The sequence below is a fragment of the Primulina tabacum genome, chromosome 17 (genome assembly GCF_025594145.1).
Source record: "Primulina tabacum isolate GXHZ01 chromosome 17, ASM2559414v2, whole genome shotgun sequence".
Taxonomy (NCBI): domain Eukaryota; kingdom Viridiplantae; phylum Streptophyta; class Magnoliopsida; order Lamiales; family Gesneriaceae; genus Primulina; species Primulina tabacum.
Window position 1 is genome coordinate 12,391,215 of NC_134566.1, and position 18,113 is coordinate 12,409,327.

Sequence of the window (18,113 nt, forward strand, 5' to 3'; positions counted from 1 at the left end):
GTGAGTTGGAATTAACAATTGAATCGGGATTCACGTCGCTTGATTGTAAAAGTCAGTTTATTCACAGTTTTGGCACGATCTCATGTCTGACAGCGCCTTCGTAGTTTTTTGTGCAAACAATAATATAGTCAATAGCTTTGAAATATATATTTTCTAAAAAAATTTCTCATAAAACTTAACCTTTATAATTATAAAATACTAAATATTTTACATTTACTTGTATTATCTATGATTAACGTAGGCTATAGCCCATCTTTATGAGCCCAATGGGCTTGATTAGGCAAGAAGCTAATTAAGAAGTTGCCGAATCAGCTAGCTGATGTCTTCTTCCTTCTCTCCCAAATTCCATTGAAAAGATCGTCAAAATTCCAAATTGCAGAAGAAAATTTATCAACTTCGATCCAATTGAGCAAGAAAACACACAAATTCTGGAATTTTTCAGTTGCTAAAAGATGGAGTATGATTTCAAGACCCGAACATACGATTCGCCAACCCCGTCGTACATCAGGGCATCGTCCGGCCCATCATCGGCCGCCGCCGCTCATCCCATGTACGGTCAACCCGCGTCTCTATATCCCAAGATCGGCGGCGGCTCATCTCAATCTGTCTCCAGTCATGGAGGAGTACCGGGCCGGAACCCCCCGTTTCAGAACGCCCCAGCCCCTCCGACTAGCTGTATTGTTTGTTTCCCGTTATTTGAGGATTTATGCTTGAAAAGTTTTAAGCTTTTTTTGTTTTTTGATGGTATTTGTCTTCTGTTGGTGTTTGATTTGCAGCTGGAATAGGGATTAGGGTTGCTATAAAACCTGAGTATAAAATTACGCCGCCGGTATTTGTTTTTTATCATCTGCTTACTACGATGTATAAATTTTTACAGAGTGATGAATTTGAATTTCTACTGGTTTATAATTTTGTAGCCTCCATTGTTGCCCCAGCTTGGGGAGATCCCTCGAAGCAATTTCCACTTTGATTTCGAATTTGAGAGAAATATTATAGCTGAAGCAATGAAAGAAAACCCTAATTGGAGCAGACTTGGGTTGGAAAATTTTACGAGCAAACCGACCGAAGCACCATCCTCACATGTAAGTTTTGCCTTTTGAGTTCATTTCAGCCGATGGATCGTCAAATTGCTCAGTAGTGTTATTTTTGTTCTGTTTTATGTATAGGTGATGAAGTATTATTTTATACTTTTGCTTATTCCAAATTTGATGTCTTGCAAAGTTGAGAATTTTCATATTTTAAATTGGGAAATTTGTTGTTGAGTTCAATGAGTTTTGAGAAGTAATTGTGGCAAAGCCTCCAAATCAAACATTTCATTTTCACATCTGAGGAATAACGCTGTATGATTTTTGGCAAAATATTTGACATACTTGTTTTATGCTTTAGTTCTATCTTTTTTCTTCAACGTATTAGGATCCTTGAATATGACGGCCACCAATTCTCATCGAATGTGTGGTATATCTTGTTGTCAGGCTTTCAGCTTTTTCTTTGGTAGATGAGGGTTCCCTTGCTAGTGAATAATTTAGTGATGCACCCATCTTTTCGTGTATTTTTAGCGCTCAAATGTCATGCATAGCTGACTCAGGTTGATCATGTGTTAGACAAAGCCTAACTTGTACCTGATGTCTTTAGCTTACTACTACTTTTAGGTCAACTGGTAAGATTTTAGTTTATTACATTATGAATTGTCGTTGATCATCTTGGCTTGTGGTGAAGCGATATCTTATTGTGCCATACAATTGGATTTCATGCAGGGTTTATCTGCAGATCCCATAGTGAGCAAATATATAGCAGCGGGTCTTAGCAGAGAGGCTGTGCCCCTTGCAGTCGCAAATTACGGAGACAATGCTGCAAAGGTAATATATTCTAAGATTTCTTATCCTGTTTCCCTCAAAACTATGGCTTGGATTCAAATTATACCCTGATACATGTGTGTAAAATGAAGAACTGTGTTAGGAATGAATAGTACAGAAGTATGTGGCTGTGTTAGCATTACTTCTTCAGCAAAAAATTGGCACGTCTGTGCTTGTAATCGAATGGCAGTTGTTTTTTCTCAGGTTAAGGAATTCACAAATGGATTCACTCTACTGCGAGAGATGGGATTCTCATCAAACAATGTCGCAGAAGCATTGTTCATGTATGACAACGACACGGACAAAGCATTGGCTCATTTCCTGAACAATAATACATCTTGAAGTAACTACACTTGGACATTATGAATTTGCTTTCAACTTAAGTTCATTTCATAGCATAATAAATCTGATTCTTGTACTCGCAAAGTTGATATGTGAAGATACTGTTGTATTGTTTGTTGTATAGAGATTTTGGTGAGTGGTGACCTTTTTGTTTCTTCTTTCTTTTGTTCCATGTTTAGATACTCCTATGTTATTGCTATCCATTCATTAATTAAAATTTTGCTACACATTGAGGCATGCCAAGATGTGGACATTCAATGAGTGAAACTCTGCCTAAGCAAAGCTCAAGGCATGTTAGAAGCTCTGCTCAAATGAAAAGACAGTAAAATTTAAGAGAAATCCAATATAATTGTCTTTTGGTTTATTACTATTCCATAATTGTCTGGTTATACATTATCATGACAGTTTCTTTTATGGTCTGAATTCAAAATATACTACCTTTTAGTCACGGCTTACCGGCATAAGAAGGCTTGCCTCTCGAGTTAAGATTGCCACATACAAGTGCCTTATTGTGCATTTCAATAACTATGACAATGACAAGAATTGAACTACAAATGATGGGGAAAAATCGGCATTTTTTGTTGCACCTAAACTCCCGAAACTCCTGTCTCACCATCAACTATTTCCCTTGTCATTTAAAACCAGAAAGCGACGCTAACATAATTCTACAATATAGCCTATATACATGGAAACACTTCACATGTTGAGATTTATTCTCTACTCTTAAATATTTGAATATTTGAGAGAAAAGGAAAAAATTATCACGTATCAATTGTAGTTTGCCAGGGAACCTTTTAAATTGCGGGCAGAAAATTAAAAATTTAATAATAACATTGGGAAATATTTTTTTATCGACTAATTTTTTAAAAAAATTGATTTCTCTAAGTTTTCATAAGTTTGTTTTACTGCATTAATTTTGTTTTTTTGGTCTCGATCATATTTCACCATAGTGCCGGAATGACACGAAAAATGATGACATGACATTAAAAATACTGATGTTATATCAAAAATTGTTGATTTATCTAATGACACATTAACAGTCGAACCAAAATAGTTTAAGTTAAAAGTTTTGGTATTAAAATCAAATTTTGAAAAATTAATTAACCAAAATAAAAACTATAGAAGTTAACGGTAAAAAACTATTTTCTCAAATAATTTCAATAAAAAAGGATTTTTTTTTCAAATAAATAATTTTTTTTACCTCATAAATATGTATCTACCTCTGTTAGAGATTCATGGATACGTCCTTTTTCTGAAATACACGGACGGATCGGTTCGGTCGACCCTACCCTTGCGGGCACTGCCTGCAGGGGTCGATCCAACGGCTCGGATTTTTTCGAGCCAATTTTTTTTTTTTTTTTACAAGGAGGTGGGCCCGGATCACTCATGTGGAGTGATCCGGGCCGTTCATTGTCCGTGCAGGCAGTGTCCTGCACGGGTAAGTTGAAACAAACCGGACGGACCTGCGTATACTGAGGTGTTATTATTGCTTCGGATTTCGAAGTAATTGGTGAATTTCACAATGTTTGTACACGTTCAGACAAATTCAATAAACTTTTGTTTTTTCTCAAAAAATTTATGGTCTATTTTATTTTAAATATCAAATCAATTAAAGATAATCATACAATAATTATTTTCTCTAATACTTTCTACATAAAGTTCCAAATTCAAATTCAAGCCATATGAAAAAATTGTTTTCAAATTCTGTAATAGATCTCCTTTAAAATTTGAAGCAATAAGCGATATCATGTTGTTGTCGATCATGTCTTCTCTATGTTATCATTCACGATGTTATTGTCGTATTACAGAGCAATATCTACTCGTATCAGATAAGAAAAAAAATCTAATATACTGACAGTTATATGATTTAAAATATTTAAATTTCAAAAAATAATATTTTAGCGAACTAAAAAATTCTAAATCCAATTATATATAAAATATTCTGTCATAATAATAAAAAAAAATGAAACTAGAGTATTTTTTTTTTAAATACTGAACACATACGCAATGCATGCACGAGTTAATATACATAAGTCACTTTTCAACTCAAAATCAAAAGAGTAAATATCTTGTAAGATGATCTCATGAATTTATTTTCATAAAATCAAAGATAACCTGATTCATAATTAAAGTAAAAAGTAATATTTTTTCATAAATCAAATCGGTCGAAAATATGTCTTACAAGTTTTTTTTAATACGAAAAACTCTGTTTTTAAAGAAATAATTGGTCAATTATTATAATACTCGTTTCCTCGTGGTAAACTAATAAAAATATTCAACCTACCATCCGACCCAAATGATTAAAAATCACATCTCAACACTGAAAGCCTAAGACGTGTATATTAATTATCAAGTAATTAATTTTGCTTTGCTTGTTTTTTTTTTAAACGTGAGGAATTATGATATTTAAAATTTAATTTCTGCGATCTTATAAAATTTATGCAGTCCCATCCTCGAAATAATTATTATCTCGAAATTTGGGCTAATTGCACCATATCTCCTTGTGAAATATATTAAAACATAAACTTCTCTAAAAATTGTAATAGACTAATATATAATCTTTTTTTATATATATAAAAAATAAGCACATTAAACTCATAAGTTTTAAAAAAAAGTACATTTACCACATTTGCAGATATTTTATGTATGATTTTTCAGAATACGGAGTTTTAAATACAATTAATTTAATATAGATTATTTTTCGCTTTTCTTTTTAATTTTTTTATGAGGTTTCTGTGGAAGACAATAAAAGTTTTTTATACCATATATTGATGGAATTTTAAAATTATTTACGTAGCATCCGATGATTAATAACATAGAAGTAACATCTATGAGTTTGATAAACGGGTAAAAGGGATATTTTTTTAAGAAATTAGTTATAAAATTTAAGACGTCGATATTTTGTTATTCGAATAGTGTATATATATATATATATATATTTTACATGTTAATTAAATTGTTATTTTATTATTTTCTATTTACTTTAGTAATACATTTTAGAGAAAATAAAGAAAGTTTGATAAATTAATAATCAAACTCGAGTAGATTTATGCTTGGCAGTTTACCTCCATAGGAAGCAAAAGCAAACGTTTTAAATTCCTTATTCCCGAAAGTGATTTTTGTATAGTTTAAGTAATAGTAATAAGTCTCTTGTGAGAGGGTCTTATGAATCTTTATCTGTGAGATGTGTCAACCATACCGATATTCACAATAAAAAATAATACTCTTAACATAAAAAGTAATATTTTTTCATGGATGACCTAAATAAGAGATGCGTCTCACAAAATACGACACGTGAGATCGTCTCTCACACAAGTTTTTGTCAGGTAGTAAAAATACTTAATCTCACATGTATTTTGATAGATAATTAACTAGGTATCAAAAATTAATAACAAGTTTAATATCATAAAAAATGTAAAATCCTATTAAATAATTTTTTCGTTACAGTAAATAATATAGATATTTTTTAAAAGTTATTAAAGTAATTTTTTAATGAATACAGTAAATAATATTTTTTGTAACGGTAAATAATACTAGGTGGACTAGATGAGGGAAAAAATTCACACTAATTATTATTTAAATTAATAGTCATCATTTTCTTCTCTGCAGTAGCTGTAGCCATTACGCTACAGCACGTGCAGTTCCCATTCCTCCCGCGCCATTAGAGCAGTATAATATAAACTAACAGCTCTCCTTTGCTTTCTGAGAAACAATCATTTATTCCTTTGTACCATAAGTCTAAGTAACCACCCACCCTCCAATCATTTCCGCTCCCCCAAGCAAGAAATCTCCCTTTTTCTTTATCACCAACCGGGGGGTGTTTAGATGCTTGTGTTTGGTGTTTCTTGGATTTACTTTCACCTCCACTGGTGAATTTAATAATGGGTTCTTTCTGAATCCTTTGAATGTGTTGTTTTTGGATCGAAACTTTGGCTGTATAGAGTTTCAAGAGTTCTTGGTTGGTGACTTTTGGTGAGCGGGTGGATTTCTTTGATCGCTGGCTTAAAGGTACGTTTTTGGGAGATTCGTGCGTAGGATGGTGGAGTTCAGTTGTGATTTTTGAGAAGTATTGAGTTTTAACCCAAATTCAGTCGTCCAACAGCTGAATTTCTTGCATGTTTCTGTAGATTATGCTTCGTTTGTTTGCTTCATGAGATTCATTCTTTTATTTGTTATGAAAGATTGAAGATTTAGAAAAGAAAGCATGAATTATTGTTACGTACAGTTTTGTCAAAGCCTAGCAGAAAGAAACAAATGAAAAGTTGCATGAACAGTGTGTCTAGAGTCACTGAAGGTGGGAAGAAAAGGATTGGTTTAATTTTTTAATGAATTTCTTAGTCTTTTTAATTGAAACGTAACTAATTACTTTGGTTGGTTGGTTGACCTAACATGTCTGTGGAATTTTCAATATATGGGGCTACATTCTTCATATATTATATTCAATTTGTAATAATATTTGGTAATTGGTAACTCTGGTTCGCTTTTTAATTTGGGTTTGTTTATTTTTTTTGAAATAATGTAGTGATGTCAGAGATTGAGGATATTGTTTGAGGCTGTTTTGACTTGAAAGAGTATGAGAAGAAATGGACGTCAAGAATATTTTTTTAACAATTTTAGTATATGGTACACTGCACTTGTTAGCAAGATCTGAACCTGTTGAAGATAAACTGGCGTTGCTTGATTTTGTCGATAACATTAATCCTATTCGGAAGCTGAATTGGGATGAGAGAACTTCTGTATGCTATAACTGGACTGGAATAACTTGTAATCATGATAATTCGAGAGTTATAGGGGTTCGGCTACCGGCTATTGGATTCAAAGGCAGCATTCCTTTGAACACACTTGGCCGGCTGTCGGGGCTTCAGATCTTGAGTCTTAAATCAAATGGTATTAGTGGGACGTTTCCTTCTGATCTTCTGAAGCTCGGGAACTTGACGAGTCTTTATCTCCAGTTCAATAATCTTAAAGGTCCTCTGCCATTGGATTTTAAAGTTTGGAAGAACCTTTCGGTGTTGAATTTGTCTAGCAATGCTTTCAATGGGAGTGTTCCGTTGTCCCTTTTGAATTTGAGTCATTTGGAAGTGCTGAATCTTTCTAATAACTCTCTTTCTGGTGATATTCCTGATCTGAATATCCCGACTCTGCAAGTGTTGGATCTGTCCTATAATAATCTCACGGGAGCTGTACCTCAATCTCTCAAGAGATTTCCAAGTTCTGCCTTTCTTGGTAATAATATTTCACCAGAGGATCCAATGCCTCCGACTCCCACACTGACAATTCCACCAAAGAAACATAAATCAAAACTTAGTGAATCAGCCATTTTGGGAATCATTTTAGGCAGTTGTGCACTAGTATTTGTGTTAATTGCCTTGCTACTAATTGTTTCCCACAGAAAGAAACAAAAAAATAAATCGACCACCGAGGCATCCCAGAAGAAAGAAAAAATTGTTTCCGAGCATCAAGGGAATGGTGGCCGGCTAACGTTTTTTGAGGGGTGCAATCTTGCATTTGACCTTGAAGATTTGTTGAGGGCTTCCGCCGAGGTTCTTGGGAGGGGAACATTTGGTACTACGTATAAAGCAGCATTAGAGGATGCAACAGTTGTAACAGTAAAGAGATTAAAGGAGGTAATTGTTGGAAAAAAGGACTTCGAGCAACATATGGAGATTGTTGGAAGTATCAGGCATGAAAATGTAGCTCCGTTGAGGGCTTACTACTATTCCAAGGATGAAAAGCTTGTGGTATATGATTACTACAATCAGGGAAGCGTGTCGGCATTGCTACATGGTATGCTGTTTTTAATTTATTGTGCTCGTCATTATGGTAACATTATTCGGTTCCTCGATTCACTCGCTAAAGGGCAGATTTTTAACTACAGAAGCTAAATTTTAGTGCCAGCTTGAAGTAAGATTTGAATCCTTCAACAAGTCGTGGTTTCATGTGCTAGAAATAATGGCTTGAACGAGATCCTGGCTTTGAGTTGTATAATAATGAATATGAGAAATATAGTGAAGAGAATGCATTATGAAATACAATGAAGAAAAAACTCAACACCATATAGGATTTACCCGCGATAAAATATGAGCAAACGAATGACACTCTTATTAATATTTTAACTTAGATCACAGTTATCTCCTCTATGCAGAGGTGACATAGATTGGGATGATGTGGCTGGAAATATTTCTAGTAATAAAATCTCATCAAAGACCTGATACTTTTAATTTCTAGTATGAATACATGGTAAAGGTAGCATTGACATTTTCTCCTCCAAGTTAATGTTGACCAATAAAACTGACGCAGATATGACTTTTGCAGCAAAACGAGGTGAGAACCGGAACCCTTTGGATTGGGAAACTCGACTCAGGATAGCAATCGGTGCAGCAAGAGGCATAGCTCACATCCACTCACAAACCGGTGGGAAGCTCGTACATGGAAACATAAAGGCCTCGAATGTTTTCATCAACTCCCAACAGTATGGTTGTGTTTGCTATCTTGGTTTAGCCACATTAATGAATCCAATCACACCACCCTCAATACGGGCAACAGGTTATCGCGGCCCGGAAGTCACCGACACTCGGAAAGTCACACAGGCATCAGATGTCTATAGCTTCGGAGTTTTCATACTCGAGCTCCTTACTGGGAAATCCCCTGTATATTCCTCAGGAGGTGAAGAGGTAATTCACCTGGTCAGATGGGTTCATTCTGTGGTTCGTGAGGAATGGACCGGTGAAGTTTTTGATGTCGATCTCTTGAGCTATCCGAATATAGAGGAAGAAATGGTATCGATGCTGCAGATAGGCATGAGTTGTGTGGCAAGAATGCCTGAACAGAGGCCAAAGATCGAGGATGTGGTGAAAATGGTGGAGGAAATTAGAGGTGTTAATACAGGGAACAGCCCATCTGGTGGAACTAGATCTCCAGGTTCCACTCCATCATTAACTCCACATTTGGCTGAGATCGCACCCTCAAATTAGAAGATTCTTGGTCCTATATTTAGCTAAAGTGACTTAGTTTTGCCAGTTTTTCTTGTCTCATCAAGGGTTCATTGGACAAATTGTTTGGTAGATGTTATTTGTTTAGTATTGTGCTTTATTTGTGGGTTTAAAAAGTTTTTAACCTACTTTTATCATGCTAAGTCTAGTTAGGTGGCGCATATGATGGAAGGATTTGCATCGACTTCTGAGGTAAAAATTTGACTTGACTTACTCTGAAGACTTTAGGCAAGAGATGTGGTTTTTTTTAACACAAGGGTATATTTTTAATTTTCATTATGACTTCAAAAATCAATTATGATCAATATATGTTCAATTAAACTCACACTACTCTGGTACTCTAATAATAAAAAATATCTTGAACAAGTTAGTCAAAGTTGTGTAAAAATTTTAAATATAATTGAAAGAATTTCAAAACTTGATACAAATTCATGTCAAGATATTAGAGATAATATTGTATCATATCGAAATCGTGTATGTTATAGAAAATTACGACATAAGAAAATATGTATTGATATCATATGATATATAATTTTTTTTACGTATAATTAGCATACAGATTATATCGAGATTTCGGTACGATATCTGTATATACTGTTTTATAAAAAAAAACTCTATATTTTTTAAATTTATGATTTATTATTTAAAAATATTATATGTATTTTTATTTATATATATTGTTCCTGTATTTTTGTATATATCGAAAATTTTCAAATTTCACACTACTACCGTACCGAAAATTTCGGTGTCATTACTGATCGACGATTTCGGTTGAGAATAAATATAGCAAACAGATTAGGTCAAGTTATAGTAAATGGATGATGAGTCCAAGTATCAATCCAAAGAAACTAATATTTAATTACTAGAATTTTTATCACTTAACTTAAACTAGACAAAATAAATAAAAAGATGATATGCGAATTATTAATCTAAACTATTAAATAAAATAATTGTAACTAAAAACGACGAATTCAACGATTAACTGAGGGATTCAACTTCAAATAAAGAATTAAGACACATAACGATACCAAACTCCACTATGTTGACAAGTGTTAAAATTCAATTAATTATTTAATTCTTGACAATCACAGTGAAATCTCATGTTCCTCCCGTCTGTTATGCACTTTCATCTTCTCTTCCTTCCTCTGTGTCTATCCTCTGCCTCCTCCCTTCCGTTCTCTCTCTTTTCCCTCTGCTTCTCCTCCCTTTTCTTATCTCGCCTCTTTCTTCTCTCCTCCTCTGTTCTGCTCTCCTCCTCACTCCTCTTCTGCGCTGCTTTTTTTTTCTCTTTTTTGAGCCACCCTCTTGCTCCTCAAGTACGCTGTCTTTTATATTTCTTCATGGTCCTAATCCTCCACTATTTGAAGCCCATGTCAATTTAAAATATTGTAAATAAGATTGTAGAGATTTTATTTATCAAGATCTACACAGATTTTCTTCCAAAATTTTAATATTCTCAACATAATAAAATATAAAATATTTTATTTTCTTTCTTTTGGTATTTTGTTTCCGAAGTTTTGTAAAATCATCTTATCTCCCAAATTAGGCTTTTTTTCTTTTATTAAAATCTACAAATATTATAAAATTAATTTATATAAGCACATAATTAATTAGGAATAATAATTATAAACACAAATATTATAAAACAAAATCCCTAAAATCTCTATAAGATTTGGGCTAGTTATCATATCGTACCAAAATCTTTGGTATACCGAAAATTTCAATAAATGAGATATTTTTCGGTATGATAACTTCATTATACCAAAATTTTGATATTTTCTCTCACCCCCAATAGATATGGCCTAATTTCCAATGGAAACATATATTAAGACTATTTACAACTTTAGGCTGCGTTTGGTTGCAGGATAAAATAAACTAATGATTAGTACGTAAATGATAAAGAGAATGATTGTCGTGAAAATGTAATATATGATAGTATGTTTGGTAAGATTTTTAAATATAGGATAATTTTGAAATATTTGATGAAAGGACAAAATTGACTTCCTCTTTTTTTTTGTTCTTCCACTCCGGCGGCGGCGGTCCGGCGAAGGAGGTGAGTCGGCGGTCCGACGAAGGTCCGGCGACGTCTGTGCGGCGGCGGTCCGGCGAGGGCGGCGACGACGGTCCGGCGGTGCGGTGGCGGTCCGACAGCGGTCCGACAAGAGCGGGGGCGGCGGTCCGGCAGCCGAGGTGGTTCAATAGCGGTGAAGGAAGAAGGGTAAAATTGGAAAGAGAGTAGGGATAGAGGAAGGATTAATATCCTACGGAAGAAGAAGGTATTATTTAATCATACGTAATACAACCTAATCATTTATAGGAGGGATTGAGCTGGTTAAATAAAAATCATATCAAATGCATGATAAAGAGTGATAAAATAATCTATCCTACTTAATCCGGCCAACCAAAAACAACCTTAGGGTATACATATAGACTAAAACTCGTCTTGCCACGCAATCTCCAACTAATTGCACTATTTTAATGCATCTTTAACTTCAAAATAATACAATTTTTGAATCAAATATGATGTTTTTTTCAATCCATCAACTCTGAAACTCAACTTTAAAAAAATATTAATAAATTATTCTATACTATTTTATTTACAATAATTATTTAATTCTATAAATAATTTATTTATTATATTTATATAATTTAGTTCGATAATAATTTTTTTAATACACAATTAATTAAAATATAGAATTATAAAAGATAAAAGTTTTAAAAGAAAGAGAGAAAAAATTAATATTGCTACACAAAATTTGGCGTGACTCGGGGTCGGAATGCCAAGATGCTCTTATAGACTATGACCGCAGTTAGGGTCGGATGAGTTCAAATCAGATTAACACAGTTCAATCCGAAAACTCTCAGTCTGATTGAATCCGACTAATTCAACTCAACCCGATCAACCCCATTTAACCTCAAATCTGATTTATCTCCCCAACATGTTCCCAACATAAAAAAAAAAAAAAAGATTCTCGATTCAGAAATTACATACCAGTTTCTGAAGATTATTCAAATCCGAAACTGAAATTCATCTATCATGTCCAGGATCTACGATAACTGGGAGAGGCTGGTGGAGGTCGTGCTGCGTCGAGAGCATTTCCATCAGCTCTGCCTCGCCGACTCGCGATCACCGAGCATCCAATCCACTTCATCTTCTAATTCGCATCTGGGGAATGAGTTTGAGGAACATGGAGAACCGATCTACAAATTAGTATCGCTGAAAGTAGATCTGCATAGCGACAAACAAAAGCGTAAGGCAATGGAGAAGCTTGTCCATATCAGCGGTATTGTATTTATCTTTTCATGACATTCACAGTTCAAATTTCTACATAATACTGCGTCAGGGAAAATCAGTGTCATAAAAGTTAGTAACATAAATAAAATATTATTCACACAATAATAAATTCGGTAACAAATTATTTAATAATCTTATAATATATATTTTTAAAAATACGATTAGTCATTTAAACATATAACACATATATGTATGTTAATATGTATATATCCTTTTTCTTTACGTAATAATACTTTTTAATTTACTTGATTTATGTTGTAATAATTTTAAATTATGTTGAAAATTTTATTACGTAAAAGTTGTGAAACGATCAATAAGATAAATGATTCGAAAAATAAGGTAAATGATTCGAAAAATTAAAGGTAAAAATTTGTGTGAGACGATCATTCATCATTCATCACGGGTCGTATTTGTGAGACGGTGGATCATCTATGAAAAAATATTACTTTATATGCGAAGAGTATTACTTGTTATTGTGAATATCGATAGGGTTGACCCGTCTAAAGATTCGTGAGATTGTCTCGAGAAATCTTTATTAAACGGTGGAGCAATGAGTGAATTAGCTAGCATTCATTTTGATACAAAACTAGTTTTCTTCACAATAAATGTATGCAGGGGTCACGAGTGTTTCTGCGGATATGGAGGGGAAAAAGTTCACAGTGGAAGGGAGCATGGATACAGTTGAACTGGTCGCCACGTTGAGAAAATCATGGAACGCAGAGTTGATATCCGTCGAACCTTATTACCGGCCAAGCGAAACGACCGAATCATCTCGTTCAGATAAACCATGCTATGTTTACTTACGATGATAAAAATGAGATTATATCAATAATTTTATTTACTTGTTTTTCAATTATTTGTTTTAACGCAGAAAATTCTTCCATATTTATCTAATTTAGACTTTAATGTTTTGATAATTAATCACAAATGAAATGTTTGATCATAGATATTACTTTAATATCAATTTTAGGCTTTTCAATTATTTAAATTGAAGCCGAATGAACATAATAAAAATAAATATGTCACATTTTTTAAGTGTGATAACGGAATGTGGTGAAGTTTTTTCCTTTGAAGCTGAACTACTTCGTTTGAAAATTTATATTTTTTTGTGATGAAATTTGTAATGTGATTATTTATTGTAATTTAATTTTTTTTAATATAAGTCTACATATTGATATTTATCTTTATAATAATTAGTTCATAAAATTTAAATTATATTTAAAAACATTCGAAAAATATTTAAATTAATCATTCGAACTTATTAATAGTCTGGTTTGATTTTTTTTTGATATGAATACATATCATGGATGATAAATAAAAAGAATACAAAATATATTGCGCATATCCAGTTATCACAAAATCAGTGTTCAAAGGTATTGGAATGTTTCTCTCTGTGTTCTCAAGTTTGAACAATGTGTAGGACAAACATACAAGGATGTATACTTGATGGTGGATGAGCTTTTTCAACTTTCTTGATTTTTGTGTATCAAACAATAATCAATCGGCTGAAGTAATTTTCCCGGTAAAAGGGTTATCTAAACTGTTTGAGGGAATGGCGAAAAGGTTAATTTTTCTCATCAATGCACAAAAAATTTGCTGGGAACTTTAGATATTTGGTGGCGAATTGTTGTCAACTTCTTGGCCTAAAAGGAGTAATTGTTCAATATTTTCACTACCGCAAGTATACGGTGTCAAGTTTTAGTACTGATTAGAGTACAGATATCGATCCCACGAAGAGTAAATATTTAAAACTGTATATTAATTACCACCATTGACATAGCTCAACTTTATTTAAACGAATCAAATAGTTGGTTTAAAATCAATTCAAATAAAATAACAATTCCTGTAATTCTAGCACGCAGCAGAAAATTCACTGAGGAAATAAATCTAGAGATATGATTTCGTCGAGTCTCCCCTATGCTAAATTAACATCGACTAACATTTAATTAAATTGCACCATATTTATTAACCAAGAACTCACAGTATTTTCTATTCCCTCTGTCGAGTGTTAAAAAGAAATGTACTACCTATTACTGATTTTAATATGTCTATTCAAAATCACGTAACACGTAATAAAAGTAAACAAGGTTCTTTTATGGATTCGTCAGAGTTATACGTCTTTTGCACATTATAAATATCTAACGATGTGATTTCTTCTGTCCTAATTTCAATCCCCTCTGTCGAGTGTTAGATTTCAATTATGTAATCAATCGAATTATGGCCAGTAATTCAACAGCATTAAAAACAAGAAATCACAAATAAACATGATGAAATAATTCAATGAAAATTCAAATCGTCGTTCACATAGGTTCAACCACGACTACATCAATCTCTAGAAAATAAAATTAGTTCATGCTCGAATTTAAATCACCACAAGACCTGTTTGTAATCATTAAAAATGTAAAAATAAGAAACCGAATTAAGAACGTGTTGGCGAGAGATGAAAGTGCTTCTCCGTGTCCGGATTCACCGTCTTCTATCTCCGTTCTTCGCGTCCCATGATCCGTGCGCTCTCACTTTTTTCTCCTTTCTCTCGAGTGGTGTGACGGCTGTGCTAAAAATATTTCGGAACCCCTAAAAAAAAACACGCCGATGCCTATTTATTTCTGAACTTTGCGTCGCGCGCATATGCGCGCTGCTCTCGGTATTTCACTTCTTGGGGCATTGCTCGCGCATATGCGCGAGTCTCACTGTATGGGCCGCGCATGTGCGCGGCTTTGAGGGCGCATATGCGCCAATATTTCTGTCCTAGTTGCGCATGCTTGGCTCACATATCTTCTACTAAGCGCCATTTTGGTTCATTTTCACGCCCATGTCGTGGCCGCACCTAGCTACCTGCAATCACACCAAAAACAACAAAAAGCGCGTAATTCCGCCCAAAAGACTAACAATCTATATGAAGTATAAAATAATATAAGTGCATAAAATGCACTTATCAAATCCCCCCAAACTTAAACTTTTGCTAGTCCCGAGCAAAATCATAATGAAAATAAATAAAACATTAACTAGACTCGACTAAACAAATCCTAAAAAAAAAAAATAAATAACTAAACGAACAAGAATTGTGGAATAAAAGGATAACCACTAGCCTCAGAGATTACAGCTTCCATGATTTTGAATCAAACACATGCCACATTACTCACAGTTCACGTGCGTGTGTATTTTGCTATTCTCGTTTACCCAAACCAAATGCCAAAATAAGTTCATAACTTTTTCTTTTTCATAAAATTCTGGACCCCTCGACACACACGTAATTAGCAAAACCATTGAAGCACACATTCACCTTCACAAATCAACAAGACTTATAGGGTAACATTTGGCTAAACAAAGTGGTAATTATGAAGGCAACAATTAACCAAATAAAATCCAATATCATGAGATGCGCACATGTACACAATCAAATTCTGTGTTTATCGACAGTATTTTTCAAGTGTCCATAGGCTTAACTTTGACATCTCTTCTCCACTAGTATATTGGGTACGTGTGACTTGGTTAATAGGTCTTTTAAGCTTATAACGTTAGGCTATGGCTAATGGCTTCAAATGAAGGTCGGGAGTCAAAAGTGAGAGAAAACAAACCAATTTATTTTTCAACACGCGTCTCCTTCCTTTTGTTTCACTTCCACTTGCTTTGCCACAACATTTTCACCATTTTGTCCTCCTTTTTACATCACATGTCATACTCTTTCCCTCTTTATTCAATTTTTTTTTTCACAAATTTCATGATATTCTTATATGCACACAAGGGAGAGGAACTTTTGTAGTGATACACAGGTTCGTTTTCTCTCAGTTTTCGGTAGGTACTAGTGTATATGCTCAAAAGTTGGTAGTTGACGTAGGAGTTTAGAATTGATACGAATGGGGGCTTTTGTGTGCCTTGGCACACTCCATTTGATTTTCATTAAGCTCAAACATGGGACACTAGGGTGTATATGATGTTATGGGTAGGCTTGAAAGGCTCAAACGTTCCAAAAATCGCCTAAATCATCCCTAAGTCACACAATACCCGTATCTCGCCTCAAAGAGTGCCAAATTAAGTTCTAGACTACTTTCACTTTACCAATCAACAAACACAGACAGATCATGTTTTCGGGTATTCAAACAGAACAAATCACATCTCATTCTCATTTAGGCTCAAAGGGCTAACAATTGACAGTTTATTCAAGAAAAAACAGGCCCAACATAAATCAAAGACTGCCTGAATCATTTTTGTGTTAGTGAACATATAGCTCAACAACAAGAAATCACATGCCGGTTTTGGAGTCCACTCATTCATTTCAAATCACAAACCACATGAACACTCTCTCGACATCGGGTGTATCAACAATCATAGCAATCGTGATTTAATGTGTAAACGGTTAAGTAAAGATAGCATGCATTCGGATTCGTAATCAAGGAACAACATGGATTTCGGGTCAACTCTCATCATTGTTTGGTTATTACCTTAATTCCACAATTCAAAAACAAAAACAATTAACGATTACGAAAAGAAAAACATAAAGATTAAATGAAACATTTTTTTTTATTAAACATAAAAAAAATAACATCAAAGCAACAAATCAACTCAGATCAAATAATCATCAACTCAGATCAAATAATCAAATCACCCCCCAAACTTAAAATATGCATTGTCCTCAATGTATAAACAAGAAAGAAATGGGACACGCATACCTCACACGACGAGCGTCAGTGCTCGCCGTCATCATCATCGACATCCTCATCCATGTGCTGGGGTGGGTCCTGTGGAGGAGGTCCTGGATACTGTGGTGGCCATGCAGGTGGCTGGGGAAACATGGGATCTTCTGGACCTAAAGGCGGGAACCGCTAAGCGAGCACGGAGGTGAAATCCATCATGAATCCCATAAAGTGGTCCGTGCGGTACTGAAGTGAATCTAGCACCTGGCGCTGCTCGACTAGTAACTGCCTCTGATCCTGCATCTCAATCTCTAGTCGTCTCAATCTGTCTCCCCTGCGCTCTCTGGCTGCTGCATGTGGTGGTGGAATCTATGCTTGTGGGGGCTCCTCTTCGTCCGGCAACTCATAGGGAACATAGGATGCGCCTCCAAAGAAAGCAACAATGGGGGCCTTTGGCTTGAGAACTGGTTCATCAGGGGCCCATGAGACGCCGGCCTGGCGGCATAGCTCGGTAACAGTGTGGGGACAAGGGAGGGCAACCGTGGCTAACCCTGCGCTGGCTCTCATAATCGAGCCATAAATGATTTTCCCCACGTCAATTGATTTGCCCGTCAGGATGGCATAAACCAATGCGGCTTTGTCCTTGGTGACATCGTAGTAGTGAGAGGACGGGAGGATGCGGGCTAGTACAAAAGATGTCCATGCACTAGCGTTAGGACCCATGTCGATTTTCTTTAAAGATGTAGGCCCGCTCGAGCTCATTTTCCATACGGCGCCGGCCTCACAAATGTTCCGGATGACCTCTGTGTAATTAACTCCTTCTTCGAGGAACTCACTGTACTCGTCCTGATCGAAACTGGGCATCTGATAAAGCGTGTTGATCGTTCGAGAATCGAACGACACCAATTTCCCTCGGACCAATACTTTGGATTCCTCATGGCGAATCCGGAGGTTGGCATAAAATTCTCGCACAATGGAAATAACGGCGTCCGACGGG

At 34.8% G+C, this 18,113-nt stretch overlaps 2 protein-coding genes across 4 annotated transcripts; both read left to right on the top strand.

The window, feature by feature from the left end:
- The first annotated feature begins 301 nt into the window (after positions 1-301).
- On the top strand, positions 302-2,353 carry LOC142531827 (uncharacterized). Its single transcript, XM_075638099.1, has 5 exons — positions 302-675; positions 777-829; positions 918-1,082; positions 1,755-1,856; positions 2,058-2,353. The coding sequence occupies exons 1-5, from the start codon at positions 453-455 to the stop codon at positions 2,193-2,195; spliced, it is 681 nt and encodes a 226-aa protein (XP_075494214.1). The 5' UTR covers positions 302-452; the 3' UTR covers positions 2,196-2,353.
- Positions 2,354-5,793: 3,440 nt separating this feature from the next.
- LOC142531267 (putative inactive receptor kinase At4g23740) lies at positions 5,794-9,324 on the top strand. 3 transcript variants are annotated; one of them, XM_075637364.1, is made up of 3 exons: positions 5,794-6,261; positions 6,718-7,982; positions 8,496-9,324. In XM_075637364.1, the coding sequence occupies exons 2-3, from the start codon at positions 6,779-6,781 to the stop codon at positions 9,167-9,169; spliced, it is 1,878 nt and encodes a 625-aa protein (XP_075493479.1). In that variant the 5' UTR covers positions 5,794-6,261; positions 6,718-6,778; the 3' UTR covers positions 9,170-9,324. The 3 variants fall into 3 exon arrangements, with proteins under 3 accessions (XP_075493479.1, XP_075493478.1, XP_075493480.1); XM_075637363.1 differs by having other exon boundaries at positions 5,795-6,203; XM_075637365.1 differs by having other exon boundaries at positions 5,796-6,203; positions 8,511-9,324.
- Positions 9,325-18,113: the final 8,789 nt, after the last annotated feature.